The sequence below is a fragment of the Monocercomonoides exilis genome (genome assembly GCF_001643675.1).
Source record: "Monocercomonoides exilis strain PA203 chromosome Unknown scaffold9-1957334, whole genome shotgun sequence".
NCBI classification, from domain to species: Eukaryota; Preaxostyla; order Oxymonadida; family Polymastigidae; genus Monocercomonoides; species Monocercomonoides exilis.
In genome coordinates, this window is record NW_027150554.1 from 525,959 (window position 1) to 540,291 (window position 14,333).

At 33.7% G+C, this 14,333-nt stretch overlaps 3 protein-coding genes across 3 annotated transcripts; all 3 read left to right on the plus strand.

Annotated features, from left to right (window-relative positions):
- Window positions 1-18: 18 nt before the first annotated feature.
- On the plus strand, window positions 19-2,022 carry MONOS_14269 (uncharacterized protein; the record flags this gene model as incomplete). The annotated part of the gene is made up of 2 exons (XM_067867055.1): window positions 19-1,478; window positions 1,530-2,022. 2 exons carry the CDS (start codon window positions 19-21, stop codon window positions 2,020-2,022), a joined length of 1,953 nt encoding a protein of 650 aa, XP_067732338.1.
- Window positions 2,023-2,580: 558 nt separating this feature from the next.
- MONOS_14270 (uncharacterized protein) lies at window positions 2,581-3,672 on the plus strand (the record flags this gene model as incomplete). Its single annotated transcript, XM_067867057.1, has 1 exon — window positions 2,581-3,672. The coding sequence occupies one exon, from the start codon at window positions 2,581-2,583 to the stop codon at window positions 3,670-3,672; it is 1,092 nt and encodes a 363-aa protein (XP_067732339.1).
- Window positions 3,673-6,353: 2,681 nt separating this feature from the next.
- Window positions 6,354-7,982, plus strand: MONOS_17184 (uncharacterized protein; the record flags this gene model as incomplete). Its single annotated transcript, XM_067870079.1, has 4 exons — window positions 6,354-6,428; window positions 6,561-6,600; window positions 6,665-7,161; window positions 7,221-7,982. The coding sequence occupies exons 1-4, from the start codon at window positions 6,408-6,410 to the stop codon at window positions 7,980-7,982; spliced, it is 1,320 nt and encodes a 439-aa protein (XP_067732340.1). The 5' UTR covers window positions 6,354-6,407.
- Between the last annotated feature and the right edge of the window lie 6,351 nt (window positions 7,983-14,333).

The window sequence follows — 14,333 nt, forward strand, 5'->3', positions numbered from 1 at the left end:
CAATTGGAATTAGTGGCAATGCAATCACTCTGCTTTTCAAAGGATGTTATTTCTGCGCTGCCAACAACGATATTGAATGTGAAAAACCTGACAATGAAGAATATTGTTCTGGATGGGGTCAGTGGATTGAGGATATTAAAGAGTTCAGGGAGAGAAAACAGAGAAAATAATGAAGTTCAACAAGATATTATTATTGAGTGGAGTTCGTTCAAAGAAGTCACTAAGAACACAACAGAGAACATTCCCATCATTAGAAATAACAACGATGATGAGCCATTGATAATAGTGATACGAAATACAACGATGAAGAAGCGTGGAGGATCGAAATGTGGAAAGGGAGGGGTAATATTTTCTGTGTTGAACGAGGGAGGAAGCTTTGACTGTTCATTTTGTACGATTTCTGAGTGCTTCTGCTCAACCACAGGAAGAGGTGGGTGGATGTTTCTGGAGTGCACCTCGACAGCTGAGCAACCTCTGAATTTTGTTTTGTCGAATATCACCTTCAAAGATAACTCAGCGTTCAGAGGAAGAGACGTGTATGTGAGATGCCACTCAATCGAAAATCAAATTGTTGATGAACAATTCCTGTTGGACTTCAGATTGCCATTTGTGAAAGAATTGGCAATGTGGGGATATGAAACTGACTCTTTTGTGGGGGAAGAAGATCTTCTGCTGAGTGTTGTGAAATACCAGAGCGAGACGATTTTTGTGTCTATGACTGCAGACAATCACGCAGATAGCAAGCAATGTGGAAAGTTCAACATGCCTTGGAAGTCGTTGAATGTTGGAGTTCAGCACATTATTCCTTCATCATATTCACAGCTGTTGATCTTGGGGCAAACAGAAATAATTGTGAAATGTGATGTGCATGATGTGATCATCCGTTCGCTGCAATCTCCTTTAGCAGCTTTGGTGTATCTGAACTCAACAATTGTTGGCAATGAGGGAAATCTAATCACAATCTCAGAGAAAGTTCGGATTGAGAGATTGAAATTCAACTTTGTTCAGTTATTTTTGTATTCAGGCAATTCTATTATCCATGAAACAAATGGCCAATTATCTCTTTCATTTGTTGATTTTTCTTCGATTGGCCACTCAGAAAACATTGAAGCTGCTATTCCAAACTCAACATTGCTGAGTATCGAAAATGGAATTCTTCATATTGACAACTGCTCAGTGTCACTCCTATCATTCAAGAAATCGTTGTTTCTGTTAAATGGGGATAAGATTTCATTGATGAATGTGAGACTGGAAAAAGTTGAAGCAATTTCAAATGTGTTTGAGATTGGCAATTGTGGAAAAATTGCATTGAATGGAGTATCAGCGGATGGAGTGAAGCCGTCTGATGGTTGTATCATTGTGATAAACGATTCAATTTCAGAAACCGTTTCCATTGGAATCTGCTCATTCAACAACTGTTCAAGGAACTCAGAAGGCGCTTCTGTTTTCTCGGCTTCATCAACCTCTGCTCATTTCGAGTTTTCAAACTGTTCTTGCACGAATTGCTATTCTCTGTCTGACAAATGAAGTGTTATTGAGGTGCATGATGCGAAGGATGTTTCGATGGATTCTTGTCGATTTATTGGAGTGCTTGCGAAAGAAAGTGAAAACAAAAGAATAAACACTTTTGAAGATATCTGTCAATGGAATGGATCACTTGTCCATTTGTCAAATTCTTCGTTAGTGATGAAGGATGTGATAATTTCTAATTCTTCATTTGGCGGAATATCCATATCTTCTGGAAATGTGACAATTGAGAAAGGAGAATTCTTCGACAACAATCCATTCATTGAAAAATATCCATCAGTGAGAAGAAACATTGTTTGCTCAGATTTTGCTTCATTGACCATTACCAGCTCGAAAGGAGGAGATGGACAAGAGAAAAATACTTCTCTTTGGATCCTTAACGACGAATGCACCATTGGTGGAATAGAAGGAGAAAGGTCATCGCCTTTCTTCATTCCAAAACTGGAAGATATTTCTCTGAACGAAAATGGAAGCAACATTGGAATTAAATTCTAGGGATCACTTTTTGTACCATGTGATTTGTCATTCAGATTGATATTCAAAACAGGGGATGTGGAGTTGGTTGAGACATATCAGTTTGATGAAAACAGTTTTGTGTCTGAAGATGAAGTGATTGGAACAATCCCATCAGAAAATATTTCAGCAATTGCAGATGAAACAGAGGTGTCAGTGATGATATTGTTTGGAAAACAATTGTCTGCAACTTCTCCTCTGATTCTGAAGAACAAAACGGAATCAAAGGCAAAAGGAGATGATTAAGTTGTTGAAGGAGGGAAAGAAGGAAAATCATATTGGTTGTTGATTGTGATTGTACTTGTTGTTTTATTGTTGATTGTTCTCATTGTATCAATAATTTTGGCAATTCGATGGAGAAATTCAAAAGAAGAAGCAAAAAAATACAAGGAGATTGTTGATGATAATATCAAAAAGGATCCGAAGCCGATTGAGATAGTGACGATGGAGATGTCACCAGAGGAGCAGTAGAGGAGAGCTGAGAGGGAGGCAGAGAAGAAGAGCGAAGAGATAATAAAGAAAAGAATAAATGGAAAGGAGATGGTGCATTCGGAGTCTGAAGAGTATTTGTTATCTGAAAGTGGATCGACTGAATACATTCTGAGGAAAGATTCAGATAAGATTCCTGATTGGGCATTGGAGAAGGTTGATGATGAGGAAATTAGAAAACAGACTCCATTTCCATCCATTTCATCCACTTCAACAACTGATTCTGATTCAACATTTGTCCGAGGTGAGGATCTGTGCCCGACCACCTCATCCATGTCGAATCTGGTGGATGCAATAGCGTGCTCATCTCCTCACGAAAAGCTGATTGTGGATCTGAGGGATTCACTGTTCATGTTGTTGCATGGAAGGAACGAGAAGAAAGAGATAGCAATAGGCACTCTTCAGGAGAGAGAGATGACAGCTGCTCAGATCCTGTTCTGGGTGGTGAATGGAGCACTGCACTCATCTGACGAAATGGACAATCCTCTTTCATCTCTTGCCAATCTCAGTCCTCACGTTGTGCCGTTCTCAGAGCACATGGTGATCTGCATTGTGATGCACTCAGACTTCTTATCTGATGATGATTCAGACTCGTCTTCCATCTCTTCATCAACTGTTGTGACTTCAACTTGTAATGATGATGGCGACTCTCTTCCCTCATCAGCATTTGAGGATGATGAAGATAGTTTCAAAAAAGAGTGCCTGAGGTGGAAGGCGCCAGAGCTGCAGATGAACAAGAAGATGAAAGCGACAAAGGAGTCAGTGGCATTCTCGATTGGGATGATGCTGTGGGAGTATTTGACTCTCAAGACTCCGTTTGGAGAGTATGAGGCAGTGATTGCAGGGGAGAAGATTGTGAATGGGGAGAGGCCGAGGCTGGAGATGGCAGAGGAATCTGGTCTGTTTGGGGTGATGCAGAGCTGTCTTTCGGTAAAGGCTGAGGGGCGGCCCGCGCTGATGGAGCTGAAACGAACATTTTTTGGGAAGTTTCCGGCTGAGGCGATGGTGATGACGATGACAGATACGATGTGCTGTGAGGAGTCAGAGGAGTCGGAAGAGTCAGAGGAGTCAAAAGAGAAGGACAGCCAAGCAAGGTACATTCGTCCTTCTTCAACGATCATGAGTGACGAGACGAAAAAGTGATGGGTGAAAGGAACAGAAGCAAAGACAAGTTGTAAAGCTGAGAAGAGGTTTTATAATTTTTGTTGTTCTTGATTTTTGAATATTTTTGTTTTTTCATTTGTATTTGAATATTTTTTTCAATTAATAGTCAATTTCTTATAATTTTCCGTTTTCTTCACTTTTTGTGTGATTTAACTTTTATGTTGTTGTTTTTTGTGCCATTTGCGTTTTTTGAATTGTTTAAATTATAAGTTCTTTTACAACACCATTTTTTCTGGAGAAGGATCTAAGTAGAATTTTGTGGGGCTTTGCTTCCACACATCTGCTGATCAATTGTTTTATTTTTTCATTCATTCATTCATTCATTCATTCATTCCATTTTATAACTCCCATTTGATTTTTGGTTGAGCATGTTTTTCGTTCATCTTCTGCCTTTGAGACGAGAAGAACAAGCCAGGAGCATTGGAAAATGCTTCTTGACAAGCGATCTTGATTCCTTTTGAAAGAAAGTGATCTTCATTTATTTTTACAAGTCGATCAATCCTCTTCTCCAGTGACTTGATTATCTTTCATTCATTCATTCATTCATTTCGCATTATGTATTCATCACCCGTTGTATTATTGAGCTTGCAAATTGGATTGAAAAGATAAAAAACAAAGCAATCGAAAACACCAAATTGTTTTTTCTTTTGTCATTGATGAGTTTCTTTTCAAAAGCCAAAACTTTGAAATTGAATCAGAAAATCAGAAATCCTCATTTACCAACAAGATCCACTTATTCTTTTGAGTGGATGATCAAACAATATTTTGACTCACTCAAAGATTATTAGTTTCTCGTTCAGTTTCCTCTGCCATTTTCAAAAGGATCAAAATTTCACATTCAAGAACATCTGAAATTTCTTTTGAAACACACAGATTAAAACACCTTTGTTCTTCAAACACACGCACAGTTCAGTCATTTTTTGAAAAAGTGGCTCATCTCCTTTTTCCTCTTTAATAACAAAAGTCTCATTTATTGTTTCTTTTGCCTTTGCCCAGTATTGAACAACAATGTTTTATGAAAGTAAAGAAAGAAGCAATTCAAAAAGCAAATTGCCCACATTGTGGTTGAATGACTTATGAAAAAGGATTGCGAAAAAAGGATGGAAAGATTCATCAAACAAATGAAAATGGTTTCATAGAATATTATGAATTTTTCCTTTTGGATTGGACTGGAAAAGCTATTCAGGATATTCTTCAAAAACAATTTCATTTGAACAAAGCAATCAAAGTGACATGTTTTATCACATCAATCATATTTCCATAAGTCTTTGTGAAAGATTTCTTGGATGAAGGACTCATTCAACTGTGACTGTTCTTCATTTTCATTTCTTTGCCTCTCTTCCACTTATTTGTCATTCTTTTTCCCGTAACGATCCCACTCATCTTTTTCTGTGAGTTGATTATTTTCAACTTTTCGAACAAGTTGCAAATCTAATAATCGATTCACAAATATTGAATGATGTCTTTTTCTTTCTTTTTTGAAATAAACAGGTGAGCAATGGATTCTTAATTTTGAGCAACAAAGAAAAAATGTTGAAGACTGTATTAGTTTGTTTCCAATGAGGAAAACTCACATTCCATTAAAAAATGAAAATCAAGAAATTTTTATTATCATTTCTATTTATTTTATGAAACATAACGTTTTCAGAAAATAAACTTCAAAGGTGTGCAACAAACAATTACAACTATTAATTGGCAAATTTTTGATTTCGAAAGAAAAAAGTTGGTTTTCTCCAGCTTCATTTGTTTCAACGTTATCCCCAAGTTTCCATTCAAGAATTGTGGTTCAACAACTCCAACAAAAAGATTGTGAAACATTTGCACAACAGAGAATGTCACAAACAACAACTGGTTTCCAATCGTTGCCCAGAATGTGATCGTTGCCAATGGAGGTTCAGACATAGATGCATGTGGCATTCCTCAAAAAACACAAATGAACAAAATGCCTAAAGATGATGTCACCAAAGAAGAAGAAGAAGAAGAAGAAGAAGAAGAAGAAAAAGATGATAAAGAAAAAGAAGAAAAACACGAAGAAGATAATGACCAAGAAGGAAAGAATACATATATAATTTCATTTGCCGAGGAGGGACATATGAAAACAATGATAGCTTAGACGAAGGCGAAGAAGAAGAAGACGAAGATCTTATCGAGATGTCATATGTTGAATATATGCTAACAGAAGATGTTCTCAACATCACAACCTCATTCTCTGCTCCAGCAGACAATGCTTTGACGACATAGTCCAAAGACGAGGGCAAAGTGTCTTTTTATAAATTCTTTTCATCTCCAATTGCAGTGAAAATATCGGGTCCGTTCTCATTGTCTTGCTCTGCAAAGATAAGATTGTCAATTTCAACAACAAGTCTGATTTCTTCCGTTTGGAAAGGATACGGATAGAAACGTCTTCACATTATATAGATAAATACAAAATGCACGCATGCTGATATTTTCATTCAAAATTTAAATTGTTGCATTTCGTTGTTCTTCCGATTTCCAAAAATAAACAGAATGAATTTCATCGTTCGCAATGTTTTTCCAGTGATTGACGTTTGCATGCAAAATAATACAATTAATTCTGCAGGATAGATTCATTCGCTGATCTCTCATCTTTCCAATGGATAATCTCGTTCAAAGAAAACAGTTTGATCATTCGATCCATAACAAATAAAGAAAAATCGAAAAAGCGTTGTTTTTCTTTAAAATCCTTGGCCGGGATGTCAACAAAAGGAAAAACAGTTTGAGCACACGTGTTTTATTTGATTGTTTTGTGTTTTTATATTTCAACTGCTTCTTCTACCAAAACATGTGCTCGTTCAATGTGAATGGCTGATATATTGTTGCTTTCATGAACAATTTTTTTAAAAAAGAAAAAAATGCAGGAGGCGGACAACACAAAAATGTTCAATGGTTTGCAATTGTTATTGCAAGTGAATTTTTGCTTATTGCATTTTTTCTTTGTTTTTTATTGAAGAATTGTTTTGCGAACTGGAAGATTGCGATGAGGAAGATCAGAAACAAAAGGTTAAAGAGCTGCATGTAATAATTGATGGAATGAATGAGGAAGAATTTAAATCCGTTATCACAAAAGAACTGTTTGACAAAATATACAGAATATTTGAAGAAAAGAAAATTTCTTTGGAAAATGCATTCATACTGCTAAAGCACATTGGATATTGCAAAGTGATGAAAAATGTTTGGTTTCTTCATTTTGAAGAATCTCCGCTGAGCAAAAGATTGGTAAAGATGATTAAAGATGGAAATGAGAAAAACGAAAGAATGAATGAAAATTTTCTTGCCAATCTTTGCGAATGCTATCTTTTGCTGAACGATCATTTTGATTGGGAATTATTTTCTGTTTGCATTCCCTGCATTCTAAAAGTTGCATCGAACAAAGAGGAAAATGAAGATACTCAAGAGGAAAAGGAAATAGCTTTGCTGGCATTGAGCAACATATACGAAAGATATTTAGTATGTGCATTTTCACTTTCTTTTTTATGCCTTCACTTTTTATAATTTTTTCTTATTAGTTTGTGGATAAAAAATTGTATTTGAATGAGATAACAGAAATAATCCAATATCACCAGGAACACCACAATCTGACTCGGCTTGCCTATCAATCTGCTTGGCATTTTTTGTATTGCAGATTTTGCAAAGACGAAAGCTTGAAAGGTATAGTTGTGAATGAGCTGCATTTCGCGAGAGAAGCCAGAAGAGAACTTGAAGAACTGTCGAAATGTATTGACTGGAAGAGAAAAGGAGGGGAGGAAGGAGAAAAAGAAAAGAAAGAAATGGTCATTATTATTAGATGGTTGACGATATTGGGGTCATATTTTTTCAGATACGGATTGCGAAATGAAGAGCATTTTGGACTTATTGGCAGTATTATGGGAGTTCTTCGAGCATCAAAGGAGAATTATAAAAGAATTTACAAGATATGTATTGATTCATTGAGCAAAGCAGCGAGAAATAGAGCCTTGAAAGTTGATGACTTTTTGAGCATTGGGGCTGCTGACTTTGTTTTGGAGGTGGTTGCTCAATCACATGTGATCAATATGCAAACTTCGGACTGTTTGGATTTTTTCAAGATCCTTTGCGAAAGATTGAGAAGCGAAAGAGAAATAGAAAGCGATAAAGCGAAAAGAAAAGAGTTGAAAAGAAAAGTGCTTGATAAGTTAGAGGAAGAAGGATACGAAGATTGCATCATCGGGCTTCACTGTTGCATATTTGAAGATCCAATAATTGACTTATATTTGGTTCGATACATTGATGATTATCTTGTTTATTGCTGATCCGTTGGCTTTTTGATTCATCTTGTGTTTTTGTCTTTGAACTTCATTTGATTTGAACAAAATACTTGTTCTTCTTTTTTTTCTGTTTTCAAGAAAAGTTAATTTTCTTTTTTTCGAAAAGCAACTTTATTCCACTTCTGAATTTTATTATTATTATTATTATTATTATTATTATTATTATTATTATTATTATTATTTTTTTTTTTTTTTTTTTTTTTTTTTTTTTTTTTTTCACATTTCAGATTCAATAAAGCAGAGTTTTTTTGATTTCTTCCAGGCATATTTCAACTTTTTCACTCTTCTTCAAGAATACTAAATATTTAAAACAACCATTTGTGATTCCTTCTTTCTTTCTTTCTTTCTTTTCTTTGTTGCTTTTCAAAGAAGCGAGTTGAAAACAGACAAAAAAAAAGGGTTCAAATGCTTGCAAAATCAAAAAATGAGAAAATATAAAGAAAGAATTTTTGATTCGCAAAAATCAATGTAATTTCTCAAATACTCACAAAATAATCTGAAATATTCAATGATATGTCATGATAATGTTTTCTGTTAAAAAAATCTATCACTTCAGAGAAGCTTGTGATGATGTCTTCGTATCCTTCTTCTTCCATCTTTTCGAACATCTCCATTTTCATCAACTTTCTTTTCGCTTCTTCCATTTCATCACACTTCTTCCTTTTCAATCGGCATGAAATCAAATCAAAAAATACCAACAAATTCCAAACTCTTCCATCTTTCAACGTTGATTGAATTATTTCCTCCATAAAAGCATCAACTGCTCCCCCATTCAGCAAGTTTTTCACACCCCTTTTGTCCTCTGTAAGTATCAATAAATGAATGCACTGATCGTTGATTTCTCTGTAATTATCTTTCGCTGCTCGAAACACCTGAACAATGCTGCTGACAAGTTCGGCAAACCCTTCATTCCACACTTGGCACAAACTGAAGAAAAATTCCAATATTTGCAGCCAACTCAATATTATGCCCATCTCTTTCTTTTCTTTTCCTCCTCCTCCTTCTTCCTTTGCCTTCCAATCAATGCATTTCGAAAGCTCATCCAGTTCACTTCTTGCCTCTCTCACAAAATGCAGCTCATTCACAAAAACTTCTTCCAGGTATCTGTCGTTGAGTAATCTGTCAATTAAAAACTTCCAAGCCGACTGATACGCAAGTCGCTTCAAATTGTGATGTTCCTGGTGATAATGGATTATTTCTGTCATTTCGTTCAAATACAGTTTTTTTTCTATTTTCTATTTAAAAAAATTACAAAAAGAAAGCGAAAAAACTCATACATGATATCCGAAGCAATTCGAGGCAAGCAAAGCCATTTCCACTTCCTTTTGGACTTTCTCGTTTTCCTCTTTGTTCAAAGCGACTTTCAGAATGCATGATGCACAGATCGAAAATAATTCGAGTGAAACCCTACCATTAAGCAAAAGATAGCATTCGCAAAGGTCAGCCAGCAGTCTTTCATCCCTTTCCTCCTTTTTCTTGTGTTCTTCAACAATCATCTCCTCAAATCTTTTGCCCAAAGAAGAATGCTCAAATTTTGAGTTGCTTGTGCGCTTTAATGTTTTGCAGTATCCAACGTGCTTTAGCAGCAGAATGATATTTCCAAAATTTATTTTCTTTTCATCAATCATTTCATGAATTTTGTCGAACGGTTTGATTCTGAAAAAAAAATTGAATTCATTTGGGTGATTATTTTTGATGTCATATTTTTCCATTCAAATTTTTCGGTTTGAAAAAACTCCCTTGAACATTAACAAATAAACATTGAAAAGAGAAATAGCATTTTCATAAGTCCATCGTTTTCAATTCAACTTAGACATTTGTTTTTGAAACAGTTCTGATGTCTTTAGCAATTGAATGAAAAATCTTTACACAATGGCAAACAATCTTTGAAAAAACAGCACACCGAAAAAAGTTATGATTTCTAAAAGAATCACCCATTTCTATCCATTTTTTCCGCTTGTTCATTCATTTTAAGGATTTTCTGTTTCTGCTCATCCTCGTCACAATCTCCAAGCTCAGAAAGCAACTTTTCAAACAAAAAAAATTATGAAATAAAATCTCAAAAATCAAGGATTCAAATGCAACAATCCAGGCAAACCAGTGAACTTTTTTGTGCTATTGTTCTCCTGTATTTTTTCAAAAAATATTGTAATAGAAAACAATGCCATTTTTATCATTCATATTGAATGAGCGCACGTTTGGAAAGAAGAAGCAGATGAAATATTAAAACTCAAAATAAAATTTAAAAAAATATGTATATTCGGCATGATCCGAAGATATCGTCATCTTCAAAGCACACCTATTCATAATTATTTTATCTTTGAGACATATTTGAAGAACGAATATATTTGTTTTGTGTATCGTAAATATGTTTTCTTCGTATTTAAAATTACATTCAAATGATAGTTATTTTTTTGTTTCATGGGTTTTGATCAAAATTAATTATTTTATTTTTGAACTAAAGTTCTTTGAAAAGAAGGAATATCAAAATAAATTCATTTGCTCTTTGATTCTTAAAACATGTGGAAATATTTATCATTAATATAATTTTTTAAAAAATCACAAATAAATGTGAAATCAATATTGAAAAATATATTTTTGTTAAAAGGAATTAAATTGCATCTTTCTAGAATCCAAAAAATTATTGTTGATGATTATCTCACATCGTTTTTATTAAATACAATATTTTTCATGTAAATTTGATGGAATTGTATCACTCAAAATATTTATTTTCCTATTTATTATTTTTATCACAAAAATAGAAAATATATTTTTTTCCCAAAGACATTCACTTCCGAAATGCAACAATAGCATAACATTAATGACCAATGCAATGTTGAATTTCAGACAAAATTTCATTAAGATCTGAGGATGACGATATCTTCGGATTATACCGTATATTCACACCATATTTCTATGCGCAACAATCTTTGGCTATGTATTTTGAAGAGCAGAAACCTTTTATAAAATATGTTTGTTGTAATGGATGTTTTGATCAAGAAATTTTTTTGTTCAAAAATGTCATTCTGCAAAATTTAATAGAAGTGAATGAATTTGTCTTTTTGAATTATTAATTGTCAACCTTTGCGACAGACCGACATTTTCCAATATGTTCGACAAGTCGACCGACAATGCAAAATATTTCTGCAAAAATTAATTTTGTTTTCATTTTTTTATTCGTTTTTTCTTATCATAGTATCTCTATTATTTGATTTTTTAAATAGAAAAACAAACAAATCAACAATTCTCTTTTTTTGATGGAAATGAATAATTTAATAAATTTTTACTAATATGAATTTGATTTTTCATGGTTTCGAAATTAAAAAATTATCAAAAGTCCATGAAAAATAACTTATTGTCCTTTTTTTGATGAAAGATTTTGTATTTTTCACTTGTTTCAAAAATTCATTTTTTCGACATAGATCAGTCGGTCGAATAGATCAGTCGTTCGAATAGATCAGTCGGTCGAACGGAAAAATTGATTATTTGATAGATATCATGATACAATTAATAACATATGAGGATTTTTTAAGAAGCTTGCCTTTGGAATTACAAAACAGTGCAAAATCAAAAGAAATCGTTTGAATTTTACATAATTCAAATTTTGACAGAAACTTTTTTATTTCTTTTTTTTTTTCAAAAGAGTGCTGCATTAAGCAAAAAAATAGAAGAGCTGAAAAAAAGTGATTGTTCATTTGTTGAGTTGAAATGTTCAAAATCAACAAATTTTGGAAAATGTTTGATTTTTTCCAGTTTTGATCAAAAATTATATCATTTCATTTGTTGTGATTATTATAAAGTTTGCAGGCATCCTAATTACACTGGAGAAGATATAGGAAAAGTTCACTTTGAAATTCAAAAAAATTCAGTTTGGATAACTTATACGCCTGTGAAAAATGATGGAACATTGAAAAAAGATGGACATATTTATTATTTGTGTCCAAACAGCAAAGAAGGAGTTAATTGTGGAGTTTCCGGAAGAAAAGGATGTGATCGAATAATTAATCATCAATGTCCCCTTTTGACATATTCATCAATCGTCATATTTATGAAGCAGGATCATCCTCTCAAACAAGCAACTTATTACTCAAATAAAAATGAGTTCCATTTCATTTTCAATATGATTTATTGAAAAAACAATTTTTGAGGTTAATTGGACATTGTAACATTGCATTTTTGTCCGCTTATTCATCTGAGTTTAATAGTTTCATTTCTTCTCTTATACAGATTTCTCAACAAAATCCATCATTTTCTCCCGAAACCATATTTCCCACATTGAATTACAGAAAACTTTCAGCAATAATTCATGACGAAGTGGAAGGTGCAATTAAAGAAAGGGATGCTGCAATTTTCAATTTTTCAGTCGGTATAATGATTGACGGTGGAGTAATTGCGGGCAAAAAGTACACGGCTGTAACTGTGGTTCCGTTGAATCCAGGTGCAAAGCCAATGTTTTATAAATTAGTTAAAGTGTGCTACACTTCCTTTGATTATTCGCAACTTGCAGTCCAAATTATAACAGAAATAAAAGATATACACGGAGAAGTTCGGTGTTTTTGCACAGACGGCTTGCTTCCTCAGAAGCTTGCAATTCAGAGCCTTTCAAAAGAAACCACAACAGCAAAATCTTTGTCATTTTACAAAGGAACACCACCAATTTTTATTTATTTGTAGCAACCATTTATTAAACCTAGTTGTTTCTCATTATTTCAAAAACAACGAATTCTTTCGAACACAGAAAGATGCAATTATTTCATTTACGAAACAAGCGAAGGTGATTTCCCGAAGGCAACCCTCAACACCAAAATGCCCTTCTTTCATAGAAACAAGATGGCTTTACATTTTTGATATTTGTTTTTTTATTAGAAATCATTTTCATGATAATAGTTTTTCAAAATTGCAGGAATTGGTTTTTATCGAAAATGTGATCAAATGTGAACTTCTATTATTTCCCTTAAGAGAACTTCAATTGCAGTTCGAAAAAGATGAAACAAAGTTGGGAGATGTGTTCACTCTGCTGGTGAAAGCATTTGCTCGCTACTCATGGATGCAGGACCTTGAAGAATTCTCAGAAGAAAACTGGCAATCTGGTTTATGTGATATTATAATCCTTTTGTTTAATTTTTTTTTGCAGGTGATAGGGGAAACCTGATCTCTATGGCCTTTTCATTGACTCCTGGAGGGAGAAATAACTATCAATTGGGTTCTTTTTCTGAGTCTTACAACCAAGAATTGAAAAGGCTGAAAGCGAAATACGAACTTGTTTTTCGTCGTGAAACATTGGATCAAACAACGATACACTCGGAATCAGAAACAAATCAACAAAACTTGATTCAAAATACTTCTGAAAAAAGGAATCCATTTTGCACATTTGAGCAATCAAAACATATGCCATCCGCTTCTTTTTCGTCTTCGTCATTCGAATCCTTTTTCGATTCCTCCCCGTCGTCTTCATGTTTTTCTGATTCTTCATCAAGTTCGCCTTCAAATTCAACATCAAATTCACCTATGAACGTAGGACAGATTTCATCAAATCAAGTAATCGATTATGATCTTCGAACAAATCTCTTCGAAAAACGACGTGAACGAAAAAATAAATTATTTTCGAATACCTCGAAACAAATCTTTGAGTCCAGAAGTCCAATTGATAGCGATATTTTTGAAAATAAATTATCATTCGATTTGCCTTCTTCTTCGTCAACATACTCATTTAACCCTTTCGCAATTGATTCGTTTTATTCAGCACTTCAGTCACTTAATCCATCACTCTCTGATAACTCAAATAAAGACTCATCCATCATTCCTCCGTCAAATCAGTCTTCTTCAGCCAAAGTTATTGAAAAAAAAGAAAACTCATTTCCAGGATATTCTCGAATTGTTCAACTTCTTCAAATAATCGAAGAAAACTCTTCAACAAAATGTGAAGAATCTTCTTTTAAACATATGGGGGAAACAGATGAAACAGATGAAGATGAATATGGACTATTGCAAGCCGAAAGCGATTCTGAGGAAGATGAATATACTGAAAAATCAGAGACTTCTTCGTCAACAATGAAAGAAAATGTTTTTCACAACACTCGTAACAAAAGACGAAAAGAAAATGAAGATTGTTCTGAAGAAAAAGGAAAAAATGAAACGGATGATTTGGATGATGATGAAGAAAAGAAAAATGAAGAAAATGAAGAAGATATTGTTTTCATTGGTTCAAATGAACAAATTGAAATTGGAACTCTAAAAAATTTGGAGCAAAAAGTTAAAGAAACAAGAAAAATCCAAGAGAAAATTAATATGGACTTGTTCATAAGAATGAAAAGTGGATTTCATGGTTTCATATCA